Here is a 15,582-nt window from a genome sequence, read left to right as displayed (position 1 = left end):
TATTCCTTCTTATTTCCTTTCCAAAAAATGAATGTATTGCATTTGTGTTGTGCCATACCTAAAAAAATTTGTCACTGTATTTACTTGAGAAACTTTATTCTTTTGCCTTTGAAAACATCATTCATTTGAAGATACATGTTTCTCTTTAAGAGCGACCTTTCCCCCTTTTGAAATGAATCTATCCATCGAGCATGCACAGAAAAGAATGCACATGAGTATGTATAAAATATCAAGACCTATTTATGCATTTCAAACATAAGCAAATGTTCGGGAAACCTTTCTATGTAAAAAAATGAATCGCCTCCAAAACTTCCATACACACCTCATGAATTTTGCAGAGAAAGAATTATCATCAAAACTTGCAGAGAGTAATGGATCAAAAACCAATTTGCATTGTTTAGAATAATACCCACAACCTTAAGATTTTTTTAATATCTATTTGAAATCTGCCATACAAAGTGGACATTTGGCAAAAACCTTTCATGTCATGCAGACCTTTCTTAAATGCCTGTGTACTGTCAGTTACAGCAAGTGCCACGTTATTACAAAATTTCTTTTCCAAAAACTGCCTTTTAATATATGCCATGTTTACCAAGTTTAATGCACATACCGAGCCTTTTATTTTGCCACCTTTCATTTTCATATTTTGCTGCACTTTGCCACCTTTTAAAAGGTCATCGTGGTCAACAACGATTCCTTGCCGTCACATCTCAAACCCTGCTTTGCTTATCTTTCTTTCTTTCTCGAGGATGAGAGAATAACTTGTGAATATTTGATTTATTTATGGATAGGAGAAGGGTTTGTCCCATCAGGAGAGGAGCAGTGGGATATGGCCTGGAATTGATTAGACCAACTTGCCCAGTTGTGTCTCCTTCAATTATGGGAAGAATATTCTTTTGATGTACTAAAATATTGTGCAATTCATGATCTGTTGCACGATTTAGCCATAAACATTTCTAGGGAAAACAATTGTGTGTTTTCTCTTGAGGAAGCCTCTATGCATGCAGGTGGTAGAACTGGTGGATGCTGTCGGATTTTATCGGCCAAGAAAGATATAAATGACAATGCTCTCTCACAGAGGCAGATTCCTTCTCATCTCCGTACGTTGTCACTATCAGAGAACATGGAGATGCGAAGCATTACGGAAAACTTGTTTACTGCAATTAGAGGACTGCGCGCTCTGGACTTGAGTCAGACGGCGATTTCTACATTGCTGGAGGGTTGAGCGCATGCCAATGGGAACATCAAAGCTGGTGTCTTTAAGAGCGTTGATAACAAGCGGGGTGCACTTGGAATCGATAGAAGAGGATTTGGCGGGTATGACTCAGCTTCAGGAAATAAGTTTAAGAGTTACGCGGGAGAGGGAGGTGAAGAGGATCGAAGAAGGGCTCCTTGCGCACCTGGTTAAGATGCGTCGTCTCTCAGTAGACAATAATATTGGAGACTCGAGAGTAAAGCAGCTGCTTCTGCCGCTTCCGGAGACGATAAGAGAAATGAAACATCTGGAAAGACTTGCAATATGCAAATTTGGGGTGCCAAGTTGGATCTGTAATTTGGAAAATCTGAGGGAATTGGTGTTATATGCTTGTCACTGCAATAATTATCCAGAGTTGGAGGGAATGCCTAGTCTAGTGAAGTTGGTGTTGGGTAAGAACGACTGGTGCAGAAAATTGCCAGAGGCATTTGGAAAGTCCGGTGCGTTCCCACGCCTCCGCTTGTTATAATTTCTGACTTCGAAAATTTGAAGTTTCCGAAGTTGGAAGAGGGAGCGATGCCATGTCTTGAGGAATTAGGATTGTATGGTTGTCACTGTATTAATTTTCCTGCATTCGAATGTTTGAAAAGTTTAAAGAAGTTCAGAGTGTACTTCGGAGGGGCTAGATCACGGCGACGTCTATACAGCCACGAAAATGCACTTTCTTACGAAGGAGAGGACTTGGAATTTTTTTTCAAAAGTTACAAAGGTTACAAAAAACAGTGTAAAAGGAAGTGCATTTTCGTGGCTGTATAGCCACGGGCCTAGATCACAAGGACATATTAAAGGAGGGCGGAGAATACTGTAACAAAATCAAAGCTATAAATCCCCAGTTAACTATTATCGAACTATAGCTAATTTTTGAGCAATTGTTACTCTATTAAAAGATAATTAATTTATTATTTTTATGGTTTTTATTTTATTTGTATCATGATAAGAGTCGATGAAGGTGGAGAATATTCAAACAAAAATAAAGTCATAATTCTCATCTAACCTTTTATAGATGGCATTAATTTGTTAATTTATTATTTTATTATAAGAATATAAGCAAGGTGGAGAATATTCTTACAAGAACAAAGTCATAATTCTCACCTAATTATTTTGTATTTGTTCTTATGCTACTACTTTTGCAATAAATAAATTATGAATTTGTAGATGTATTCTTTTTTAATAGGTAATGGGCCCAAGTCTAAATTAATTATTATTGTGTGTTAAGTTCAAGTAGACTCAAACCCAACACCTCCCATATGAGAGGTTCACAAATTGACACTCTGTTGTAGGCTCTTGCCTAAGACAGTAGGCCCAGTTTTGAATTGGACCTAGTTACTTAGAAAAAAAATTGTAGTAATGAATTTTATTGACTTGCAACAACTTGTGAGTACTCAACAAAGCTCACAAAAAATTATTATTGTTTGGACAATAAATCGTAATTTTATTGTTGATTCCCTAGGAAGGACTCTATCAAGATGGATCAAGATGGATTGAAAACCAATAAGGAATAGAGGGAAAACCTATTCCTAGCCCCAAGAGTAGTTTAGTTGCGCTTTTCTTTAAGTTTAGCAACGTCTTGCTCGATGGGAAGTTGTCGCTCTCATAGCATTGTCGTTGCACACCATTGCACTTGCAATGATAATATCCGTTGGATGACCATCGCTTGAACACCATTTTCATTGCATGTCATCGCCATTGCGATGTCTATTCTGACTTCTACCGATAGCTCTGGTCAAAGAAAATTTAAGAGCCATACTTCTATTGATAGGTAAAATAAAACATTTTTACCCTTCTCAACTATTTCCATTTTTATTTTTGTTATGTTGACTAGTTCCAAAACACAAACAATAGGACATATAATACTAATCCAAATTGAATCATAAAATGACTAACTAACATAAATAAATTTATTTATACCTATTAAAATGATTCAATGACATTTTCCATTTTTAAGTTATAAATAAGCATATAAAAAATATAATTCAAATAAGAAAAAAACCATTTTTTTATCCCATATTTAATGTCACAAATAAGATTAATACTCAAAATAAATGAAATTTACAAAATAATTCCTAGGCAACTTTTACAGGAAGTTTATCAGAGGTATGTGCAGTATTTGTTGGCCCTTGATGAAAATAGTGAGAGGGGATAGGAAAGAATTTAAGTGGATTGTAGGGGCATATAAGAGCTTTAATTTGTTAAAATAGAAAGTTACAAAGAAGCTTGTTTTAGCACTTCCAAATTGTAGTAAGGTGTTTCAAGTAGACTCTGATGCTAGTGGTACTACAATAAGAGGTATTTTGAGCCAAGAAGGCAGACCTGTTGCTTATTTTATTGAGAAATTAAATGATGCCAAAAGAAAGTATTATGTTTATGATTGGGAATTTTATGCTATAGTTTTGGAATTGAAGAAATGGAGATTGATGAGAGCCATTTACAACCCATTCAATACCATATTTTAATCCATCTCACACACTTTCCTACTTACTTCCCTATTCCATTTCTATCACATTTTTCCATTATAACATTGCATATAGTTTAATATAATTAAGTAGTATTTAATATTGTTTTGGGATTAAAATATGAAAAATTCATTGTTGATTATGTTTTACTAATCTTTATTATTGCAGCATGTTGATTTGTGGCAAATATCTTCCTATCGCCTACTCTATGGGAACTTCTTGTCACAGTTGGGAAGAAACTATTATACATGATTGGTTAATTGTTTCTTTCATTTCTATATCAGAAGATATTACTAGCATGCTGACAACAAATATCATACACAAAATAAATAGTATTGGTGAATCAAAATTAGATATGGCATACTCATTATGAAGTTTTTAGCCGTAATAGAACCATATTTCCTATATTGTTGATGGATGGAAATGAGGCTTGAATCAATATCCACCATTACAGCTGTTATGAGTGGTATATATGATCCACGTAGAATATTATCTCCTTTAATAAGTTGTATATGACCCACGTAAAACCTATGCTATAGGAAACTAAGTTGTTATAGATGCTGAGGAGGTGAACTGACATGTGAAGAATTTGCAACCCTCACATGAAAACAAACTCCAATAATCTGATTCCTTCAAAAACCATTTCAAATCCATATCGGATGCAAACAACGATGCTTGCTAGAAATTGGTTGAAGACAACGATGCTGGCTGGAATGACAACAAATCATTGGCACATATCTAATTTCTATTATTATTTGCATAGTGATTAAAATGGAGGACTTCATATGTGGCAGGAACCAAAATTGTTATTTGTTATTCTCTGTTGCAACTACTTACAGCCTGTAAATATGCTTGTACATTTGGTATTGTTTGGTTTCCATTATCTCTATTCTGGTCTAAGTTGTTATAAGCTGCATCTATATAAGCAATAGGAGATAAAAATAGATATATATATATAAGTACAGTTCTGAAAAACACACAACAGTGTATAAAGATTATATTTATTCTAAATGATAAATTATATATTCACATGCATGGTTAAGAAGCTATAAATCAATTTGTCTCTTCATCACTAGGAAGCTGAGGAGGTGGGCCCACTCTGAAGTCACCTGGTGATTCTTTATTTTATTGAGTGTGTTTAAGTTTGTATTTATTTATATTTTGATTAGTTTAGCATTGTACAATATGTATTTAATCATAATATACTAATAAATATATTCAATATTCATGCTTGATTGTGTAATAAATCTATTTTTATGTAATTTAATTAATTAATGATTTTTATTTTAGTGAGTTGTAGCCATTTTATCAAAAATTAGTTTTGTTGAGTTATTTCTATTCCTGAAGTTCCTGTCGCTAGGAAGTGACAGTTCTTGTCGCTGGGATTTACTTGGTTTTTCATAGATTCAATTTTGTGTTATAGATGCATTCATAAACCCTCATCTCACAACTATCATCCCTTGATAGCATATTGCTCAGACACCTTTCGCAAGCTTACGCTCTCAGATTGACACATATAGACCAGCTGAATTCTACCATAAATCATTAATTCTTTATTATTATTTGCCCCAGTGTTGGCCTATCAAAGACACTATCTTGTTCCTAAGGAGTTTGTTTTATATACCGATCATCAAGCTTTGCAATATTTGAATAGTCAAGGAAAATTGAACCAAAGACATTTGAAATGGGTTGAGCTTTTGCAGAGTTATAAATTTGTTTTGAAACAAAGGAGTGGGAAGTTTAATAGTGTTATAGATGCTCTTTGTAGAAGACAAATTTTGCTGACATAGAAGCAGATTGAGGTGGTTGGGTTCAAGGAACTCAAGAATTTGTATCTGAGGGATCTTCATATTAGTAAAACTTGGAAAGCTTGTCTGCAACCTATAACATTTGATAGGACAAAATGGTTCAATTTTATAATCTAAGATGGTATGTTATTCAAAGGAAGTTAGTTGTGCATTCCCATAATTTTTATGAGAGAGAATCTCATCAAAGAGAAGCATAACATGGAGGATTAGATAGACACTTTTGTAGAGATAAAACTGTTTCTTTGGTTGCTCAGAACCATTACTGGCCACAGTCACAACAAGATGTTAAAAAGTTTGTATAGAGTTGTAGAGTATGTTAGATGGGAAAAAAGAGTGAAACAAAACACAGGATTGTATCAACCATTACCTATACCAGAGAAGCCATGGGAAGATGTCAGTATGGATTTTGTTCTTGCTTTACCAAGGACACAACGAGGTCATGATTCTATGTTTGTGGTGGTTGATAGGTTTTCTAAGATATCATATTTTATTACATGCAAGAAGACTAATGATGTTGTTCATGTGGAAAATTCATTTTTTAGAGAATTGGTGAGACTATATGGTTTGCCAAAGAGCATAGTTTCTAATGAGATACCAAGTTTGTTGGGTATTTATGGCATACATTATGGAAGAATTTGAATTTAGACTTGAAGTTTAGTTCATGTCACATCGTCCACATACTAATGGACAAACAAAACTTGTGAATCTGAGTTTGGGAAATTTGTTGTGATGCTTGGTTGGAGATAAGCTAAAGGGTTGAGATTGGTTTTGCCACATGTAGAATTTACACACAATAATTCTATCAATAGGAGTACTAGTAAATCATCATTCTAGATTGTATATGGGAGAAGCTACATAAATTCTTATGAATTGAGGTAGTTGGATAAAGGAGAGATAAGTAATGTTAAAGACGAAGATTTTGCAGAGCATTTGAAGAACATCGGTGAGTAGGTGAGGAAGCACATTACAAGAATGAATACATTGTATAAGACTAAGGAAGATTAAAAAAGGTGTGATGAATTGTAGATTAGAGAGGAATTCATGGTTCATTCGAGGAAAGGGATATTTCTAGTGGGCACATATAATAAGCTAAAAATAAAGAAATGTGGGCCATGCAAGATAGTGAAAAGGCATGATTATAGAAATTCCTATAAAGTAGAGTTTCCTATTGAACTAAATATTTTACCAATATTTAACACTTTATATCTGACAGAGTATCATGAAGGAGGTGATGGCGATGTAGTCATAGAAGTCCAATGGAGTATTCTAGCAACTACTTCAACTACAAAGGAGATTGAGGATATACTAGACAATCAAGTTTTTAGAAGTAAAAGGAACAAGGAATATGGAGAATATCCGGTCAAGTGGAAAGGATGACATGTTCAGGATTCATCATGGCTGACAAGGGAGGAGGTTAATCACCTTGGCTTTCCTTTAAGCACCTGAGACATGATAGGGTCACTTCTCAAATTACCCCAAGTGTATGATGCAAGAGCATCCTGGGTGTAAGGTCAATCTTACATCACCCTAAATTTTTTCATTTTTCAATAAGGGCTAATTCAGTACAAAATTACTATTTGTGGAAACTTACTATTTTTAGTAATTGGGTCATACAATCTTGGAATGTTTTGAATTCATAGGTGGAGGTTCATCTTAAATCATATCAGCCTACATGTGATGTTGCATTGTCATACCATATGTATTACACAAGTTATTAAGGTTTTTGGGTAGAAAACATTTGAATTCAAATTGTAAGGCCTAAGAGGCTCCAAAATGAGGTTTTTCCTGGGTTGACTAGTGCTTACACATGTCAAAAGTTATAGTTTAGAATCTAATGATTCTAAAATGTACTTATATTTGAAAATCAGACACATGATTTGAAAGTTACGACCTCCAAAAGTTAGGGTACCTAAAAACATAATATTGGCCAACCCTATGCAATACATTAGGAAATAATTTTTAATTAGAGTTTTGTCAGCATCAAGGGCTAGGGTTAATGTCTAGAACCTTCTCGAGAGGTGAAAATTTTCCTATATGAGTAAGGCCTGTAGTGATATTTAGGCACTTTTGGGTGATAGTCAAAGCTCTATTTTACAGCCTATAGTAAGGAAGGCACCCATGTGGGTTTGCACATTGTAATTTGTAAATCCGCATTTGCAGCGACAATAAGAAGCCCATATTTTGTTCTCTCAAATTGTGTTGTTTCTTTGTTTTTTTTGTGTGTTGTGGTATTAAGGAGAGAACCCTTAATCAATATGTAGCTAGCTAGTGCATTTTGTGTAGTTAGGTTGGATATCTTCTAAGGAGCATTTTTGTGTCAGATATTCCCAAAATCCTTTTTTGTTGTAATATTTGGTAAGGAGCATTGTGTTAAGGATTGTATTGTAACAATTGTTGTTGCTAATAATCTAATTGAGTCTAGCTTTTGGAGGGTGGGGAATTTTTTTCGTGAAATGATTTTCTCACATATGTATGGTGCTATGAGTTTATTTTCTTAAATCTAATTTTGTATTCATTTACAATAGTTTAAGGGTTTGTAAGAAATTTCAACATCATCTCTCTTGTTAGATTCAATATTTAAAAGCATTATTTTGCGCTTTGGCTTCCTTTCACATACCAACGATGATTATTACTTGATTTTATGTGTTGTTAAGAAGCCTTCCATGTCTTCAAATTTGAAATCAATGCCTACTAGATGGGAATCTCTAGGAAGAAGACTACTTCTCTTCAATGGTGCAGATGCCTCTGGGAGTTTTATATCCACTTCACATATCTTGGAAATCTCTAAAGTGTATTTCCAACCTTTTGTTTCATAGAAAAGGCAATCTTTGAACATGTCTCCAAATTAATCCTAAATTGAAGTGAATAAGAAATCAAGAGTTGAAGTTCTATATGAAGCTTGAGTGTAGGGAGAAAATCACAATGTAGTGAAAGAGAACAACTGATTTTAAATTATTATTTTTTTCATTTAAACTTACCAATACATCCAATTAAACATTCTATTCTTTCTAAAATATCATAGCATTCTTCCTTCTAAAATATCATACCATTCTTCCTTTACTTTTGTTTTGTTTTGCATATCTCTCTATTTCTTTATAATACTTCCTTTTGTTGCATGCACCAAATTGTTTTTGCAACTACTATAGTATATTTTATCACCATTACAGAATGTAGGTAACTTACTCTTAAAGGTGTGTATGTTGGGAGTCAAATTTGAAGGGAAGAATGAAAGTTAAACGATGTCAAATAATGGATACTCTTCAATCCCTTAAACCGTTTGGCTATTGGAATATGAAATTCTAGCACTAATGTCATATCCAAAATTTGTCAAATTCTAGATTTGTTATTTCAGAAATGGATAAATTGGGAATATGAGTGAACCTATTTGGTTGGCTTGAAATTTGATGGGGATAATGTTTTTGTTGCGTTTGGTTGTACCAATGTCCTATGATTCAAGCCAGGCTAAATACATGTTTGTTGTATTTCTTGAAATCACTGGGTGCAGATGTTGGGCTAGTTGTCTCACTATTTTCTATATGAATTTCAGTCACTAATATCCAGATCTATGTTCTCAATGGATGTTTATGAGTCCCGAACAATTCTAAGACCCACATGGAATCGAGCTTCTCTTGAGGACCGCCGATTCAAATGTGGATGGATGCTTGAATGCCACAAATCTCCACCTTACATGACCACCTTGATCATCATTTTAGAAACTTTTACATTTATTATTAAATAATATTTATTATTTTTAATTTATAAAATATCTAATTTTAAATTGCCGAAATAAAATTAGTTGTCAAAAAGAAAAAAATCATATTACAGGGAACATATTCTAGGCCTGGTCCAAGAGAAGGAAAAACGGACCAATCCCATTAAATTAGACTTAGAAAATCAATTTCTTCCCGCATCAGTCAATGTGGAAAAGTATAATAAAACTGACTTCATTTTCGTGATGAAAATGATAGTCCATTGAAATTCACCAATGTCTATGCCAACACCAAATCAGCAATTTACTGATTTTAAAAATTAAATTAAAAATTATTTTAAAACTGTGTCTTGAATTTAAATTTATTTAAAAATTACCATTTTGATGCCAGCATAGACATCGCCATTATTTTTATCTGGAGTTAACGTGTTACAACTATACTTGTACGTCACACACAACTCAGCATTGACCAGAACCATCCTAAGATCCCACCAAAGTTTGTCTGCAAGTTCTCATATCTTCGGCTCCTTCTCTTTACGCGGTTTCAGCCACGCTACAAATTCCAGACATGTTTTAAGGCCTTCAGATTTGTCTACTTTTAAAGCCTTCGGATTTCTCTAGTTTTATCAAACCCAGTCGACTCTACTCTCACTTACATTTTCCATCCATCTGTGGCACTTGAGTTCATGGGGTCTTCTTGTTCATCTCAAAAACGTTCTTTCATTGAATTTGAAGGGGGGACGGTCAGAGTGTCAAAAAGATTGTATGACGCATTTATCAATCACAGAGGTCCTGACACCAAAGAAACTCTGGCTTTTGCTCTTTACGATTCGCTGGAGGAAAAGGGATTCAAGACATTTCTTGATGATCAGGCATTACAATTGGGAGATTCAGTTGAGCCTTCCATAAGAAATGCCATTTACTCTTCCTCTGTTCAAATTGCTATCTTCTCACCACGATATGCAGAGTCCCCTTGGTGTCTGAATGAGCTGCTTGACATGCTCAAAACCAATGCTCTGTTTATTCCTGTATTCTGTGACGTGAAGCCTTCTGATGTTCGATTCCCTGACAAGGGACTTTATAAAGACGCATTCGCTGATCATGGTAAGAAGGGCATTTTCAGCAAAGAGACGCTTAAATACTGGAAATCGGCCCTCCACTCTTCTTCACTCATCTCTGGCTACGAATTCAGCACATCTAATGAGTAAGACTTAGCTTATTTTTTACCATGATTCTCTTAGGTTTTCTAAAAATTAGTTTTCAACTATTTTTGTTTCTGTTGTTTGCTTTGAACACGTTATGATTCGGATTCCTAAGTTCCTTTTCCTCTTACATTTGAACGCTTTTGATTTCTCACTCGCTTGAAATTAGCAGTAATGTGGAGATGCTGTGTTCAAAGATTGCCTTGGCTCTGCAACAAAAGGTCGGAAATCCATTACCGGGCTTTCCAAGATATGTGGAAGATGCAAAACTTCCAGAGGCCTCAGCACCAGCGAAGAAAACTAGTCTTCTTCCTAGATATTCACATCCAGTGGGAATCGATCCCAAATTTGAAGACATGGAAGGCTTGTTGAACAACCCGGAAAATCAAGTAATAGCCGTCGTTGGTATGGGCGGCTTGGGGAAAACTTTTCTTCTCCAATATGTCTTCAATGCCTTAAAATCCAGGTATCATCATTCTATTTGGCTCTCTGTTTCGAAATCTTATTCCATCAAGAGTTTACAAAAGGATATAGCCTCCCACATTGGCTTAAAAGCTGAAATTGTGGATGCTGATGTAAGTAAAGAGAGAGCGGCTGAATTGATTCATGCCTCTCTACAAGGGAAAACATGTCTTATTGCTCTAGATGATCTGTGGACGTTGTCTACAGAAGATAATCTCTTAGATAAACTTGGTCTGCCTAGTGATAAAGATTGTAAAGTTGTGGTGAGCTCAAGAAACAGAGAGGTTGCTACAATTTTAAATGCTCATATATATGAGATGACAAGTTTATCAGATAAAGAGAGTTGGGAGTTGTTCTGCTTCTATGCATTTCCGGATTGTAAAGAAAACAGCGCTCCATCAGAGTTGGAAGAGGTGGGTCGTGGAATTATTGAACAGTGTGGAAATTTGCCCCTGGCTATCAAAACGATAGCAGCCTCTCTTGCCAATACCAAATCTGTCAGCAAATGGGAGTCCAAGCGGCGTCAGTTGGAGAAGGCAGTTATTCCCTTTGGTGAGAACGATCCAGTGATGGATATATTAAGATTGAGTTACGATTCCTTGCCGACGCATCTCAAACCCTGTTTTGCTTATCTTTCTTTCTTCCCTGAGGATGAGGAGATAGATTGTGAATATCTGGTGTACCTATGGATAGGAGAGGGGTTTATCCCAGCAGGAGCAGGAGAGGAGCAGTGGGATATGGCCTGGAATTGGTTAGACCAACTTGCCCAGCTGTGCCTCCTTCAACTATGGGAAGGTCTGGAAGGCGGTAATATTTTCAGAAATCTAAGGAAATATTGTGCAATTCATGACCTGTTGCATGATTTAGCCATAAACATTTCTAGAGAAAACAGATGTGTTTTTTCTCTCGAGGAAGCCCCTACACATGCGAGTGGATGGTATCGGATTTTACTGTCGAAGCAAAGTATTAATGATGATGCCCTCTCACAGAGCCTTAACCTTCCTGCTTATCTCCGTACATTGACACTTTCTCGGAATACGAAGATCATGAAGAGCATTACAGAAAACATGTTTACAGCTACGAGAGGACTGCGCGTTCTGGACATGAGTTGGACACGGATCTATACATTGCCTGAGTCCGTTGGTAAGATGATACTTCTCAAAGTCCTCAATTTAAGGAATACGAGGATAGGCTATGTACCAGAGTGTGTGAGATTTCTGAAAAGTCTCTTGTTTCTTGCAATTCCTATCCGTTGCTCTGAATTACCAGAATGGATAACTGAACTTAGATGTCTTCAGCATTTAGAATGCCGGCAATTTTCTGGCGTGCTAAAGGGCACATCAATGCTGGTCTCCCTGAGAACGTTGCGAACACACAACTGGGTGAAGCTAGCACTCATAGAAGAGGATTTGGCTTGCATGACTCAGCTTCGGGAAATAGGGCTAATAGTTAAGCAGCAGAGGGAACTGAAGAGGATAGAAGAAGGGCTCCTTGCGCACTTGGTAATCAAGATGCGTCACCTGAGAATACAGAATGACAATGGAGATGGGCTTCAACAACTTCCACAGAAAATAAGAGCAATGAGACGTCTGGAAAGTCTTGCATTAATCAATTTTGTGGTTCCAAGTTGGATCTGTGATTTGGAAAATGTGAGGGAATTGGAGTTATATTATTGTGACTGCGTCGAATATCCGGAGTTGGAGAGAATGCCCAATCTAGTGAAGTTGAGGCTACAAGAGAATAAACGGTACAATAAATTGCCAGAGGCGTTTGGAAAGCCCGGTGCATTTCGACGCCTTCGCATTACGAATTCTTTTTCATCTTACAAAAGTGCTCAAAAGAAAAGGAGGGCTCTATACGAAGGCCTTGGATGGATTTGACTCTAGAGATTGCTCTGAAGGTGAGGCCTTGTCTTTCAATTTTACCGATATCAATTGTAGCCCTGCCTAAGGTTAAACCATGTGATTTGTGTATAGTGATAGCCCACGCTGTGGCAAGAGGTATTTGTGTACAATTGCCTCGGGAAATGGATTGTATCATAATGGTTTTTGGGTTTGTAGGATCCCAAGGTGGACCAATATAACTACTAAACTCTACCGTGACATATGAAGGCAACGAAGGAGGTTTACATCCTATTGGATACACTATATATTTTACCTCTCCAAGAGATCCATTAACAAGATTAGCAGTGACCCAGAGGTTTGTTGTAAGCATGACACATTGAAGTTTACATAATAAAACTTCTCTAGGTAATTGGTCATCATCAGTCATTTCCTCAAGCCTGCGATGTGCATTTATTGCAATGCATAGTGCAATAGGGGCATTGAGCTCTTTTAGTATTTTCCTGTTGTGAAGTGAAACTCGTTCATTGGTAGCAAAAAAATGTGTTGCATCGTCAAACTCAATCTGTTCATTTGGAGTGAGGTTCTTGTTTGTGTGAGTCATTAACAAATCCCAATCATGCAGCATTGGTTCAGCATTGCGCATATTGTGTAGTGCTCTGCGAAATTGTATTTGATGCAGATCATCACCTTCTTGTCTAAATATTGTTTCTAATGTTACTATTGTATTAAAACTGTGCCATAATTATTTTGCATTTGTGTGAGATGCATAGAGCAGTTTATCCATAACTGGTGGAAGTTGGGCTAGGTCACCTACAAGAATCATCGACATGCCACCAAAGAAAAGGTGTTGTTTTTGGGGTATAGCTTTACCTAGCCTGGAATCAATTTTAAGAAGTAGCTTGGGGCCTATGAAGCTCATCTCATCTATTAAAATGTATAAAATATTTTTCATGTCTTCTTTGTATGTTGTTAATGCTTGACCCTGAAGTGATTTCGTTTCTCGAATTGGGATTTTGAGGGCTACATGTATGGTTGATGCATGAATATTGAAAGCTACAATGCCTATGGGTTCAAGAATAAGGAGTGGAGTTATTGTATTGGGCATTGAGTTGTGTAGTGCATTTCTTATGTAGTTGATAAGGTATGAGGGTGATCCCACAATAATGGGTTCCACTTTTTGACCAATTTTGACACTGAAATCAATATTTTTGCAACAAACGTCACGTTCAAGTGACTATATCTCCAAAACTATAAATAATTTCAAGATGACATAAACTAGTGATTTTGAATACTTTGTTCCTGCTTTGTAACTATATTTTTTAATCAAAAAAAAAAAAAAATTATGTCAATTTTTTTTATCTCCTCCGAAAAGTGGTACATAATAAAATTCAATATTTTAAAGAGTGACAGTCTGTTTGACACACATAACTTTTTTTCTAGAAACGATAATGAAGTAATTCTTTCGGCGTTGGATTTGTAACATCAATATCCAGTGTCTGCATTTGGTTTGATTTATTTTTGTTGAATATTGTATAGCTTATGAAGTTTTGAAGTGACATAAATCCTAATTCAGACATACGTTCCGTTTGACACAAATAATTTGAAGTAAATTTATCATAAACCATTTTTTTAAAAAAAAATATAAAGGTATCTCAATAAGCCAGTGCCTCCATATTTTTCAAAAAAAAATTGACCTAATTTACTAATTTTCTTGAGCTGTCAAAGTTGGTTGATGTTCAATCGGTAATGAACCTATAATGAGTTAAACTTATATTTGAAAGTCTTAATGATTAAATTATGTATTAAAATTATAATCGTTGGAAAGCTTGCTCCGAGTAGCACATTTTGACATTTTTTATTTTATAGTAGGAGATCATTCTCCTGCAATTATGGCAGTCAAAAAAGCAAAAAAAAGAAAAAAAAGTTAAATTTTTTGTGATTTTGCATGTATGTGCTAACATGGTGTTCGCACGAACACGTTTACCATGTTCGCGTGAACGTGTGTTCGTGCGAACATGCAAATCATGTTTGCGCGAACATATTTATCACATATGTTTGTGCGAACATATTTATCACATATGTTCGCGCGAACATACGAAATATGTTCGCGCGAACATGATTAAAAAAAAAGTTTGCGCGAACACAATAAGTGTGTTCGCGCGAACATATGGTAAACTCAATTTCTCATTTTACAATTTTTTTCATTTTTGTTCGTCCCACTAAAGTGGAACCCATTATTGTGAGTTCACCCTATGAAATTTATTTTTCTAAAATCAAGATAGTGAGAGCTCTAATGATTTTTTTGTTTCATAAAAAAAATTGACTGGGAAGACCCTCTAAAAATTATGGCAAGGCATGAATTTGTCAGTTCAATGCCTTAGCCAAATCTTGAGAGGTCAAGGCATAGGCTTGGTCACCAAGCCTATCTTGATCCAAAATCTAAGGTGGGAAAAGAAATCCGCATGTAAGAAATGGACAATCGTTATTTGAATTTCAAAAAATGGGTACTTGTTTTGAAAAATTAAAAGTGGCATTCAAAATCCCCTCAAAAATTAAAAAAGTTTCTAAATTTTTTTTTTTTTTTTTTTTTCAAAAACGGGTACCCATTTTTTGAAAATAAAAAATGGATATCCAATTTTTTTTTAAATAGTTGCCTGATTTTTAAAAAAGTGGGTGCCCATTTTTTAAATTTAGGATCGGGTATTCGAGCTGAAAATGGGTGCCCATTTTTTAAAATTGGGTACTCATTTTATAAGAGGTCTCATTCTACAGAATTGACTTCCACATAATGTGACCCAACTTTGTGCATTCACCCGTGAGTTACTAGTTCCAACAGTTTCTTGTATGAC

At 35.4% G+C, this 15,582-nt stretch overlaps 1 protein-coding gene and 1 pseudogene across 1 annotated transcript; both read left to right on the top strand.

Moving 5' to 3' along the window:
• The window catches only part of LOC149576018 (putative disease resistance protein At1g58390), a 55,379-nt pseudogene extending 53,270 nt beyond the window's left edge, over nucleotides 1–2,109 (top strand).
• Nucleotides 2,110–9,717: 7,608 nt separating this feature from the next.
• LOC149576017 (putative disease resistance protein At1g61300) lies at nucleotides 9,718–12,769 on the top strand. The gene is made up of 2 exons (XM_089793745.1): nucleotides 9,718–10,429; nucleotides 10,600–12,769. The coding sequence occupies exons 1-2, from the start codon at nucleotides 9,912–9,914 to the stop codon at nucleotides 12,767–12,769; spliced, it is 2,688 nt and encodes an 895-aa protein (XP_089649871.1). The 5' UTR covers nucleotides 9,718–9,911.
• The last annotated feature ends 2,813 nt before the right edge of the window (nucleotides 12,770–15,582 follow it).

This window comes from Cupressus sempervirens, chromosome 1 (genome assembly GCF_028749045.1).
Source record: "Cupressus sempervirens isolate cs-2001-9-10 chromosome 1, ASM2874904v1, whole genome shotgun sequence".
NCBI classification, from domain to species: Eukaryota; Viridiplantae; Streptophyta; class Pinopsida; order Cupressales; family Cupressaceae; genus Cupressus; species Cupressus sempervirens.
Note: the sequence above shows the minus strand (reverse complement) of the source record. Positions and strands in the feature narration are given on the sequence as shown.

Excerpts from the sequence above, each read along its gene's own strand:
- LOC149576017 (XM_089793745.1), top strand. The coding sequence starts at position 9,912 with ATGGGGTCTTCTTGTTCATCTCAAAAACGTTCTTTCATTGAATTTGAA. Across the intron at positions 10,430-10,599 it reads GAATTCAGCACATCTAATGA|TAATGTGGAGATGCTGTGTT; the intron begins GTAAGACTTAGC and ends TGAAATTAGCAG.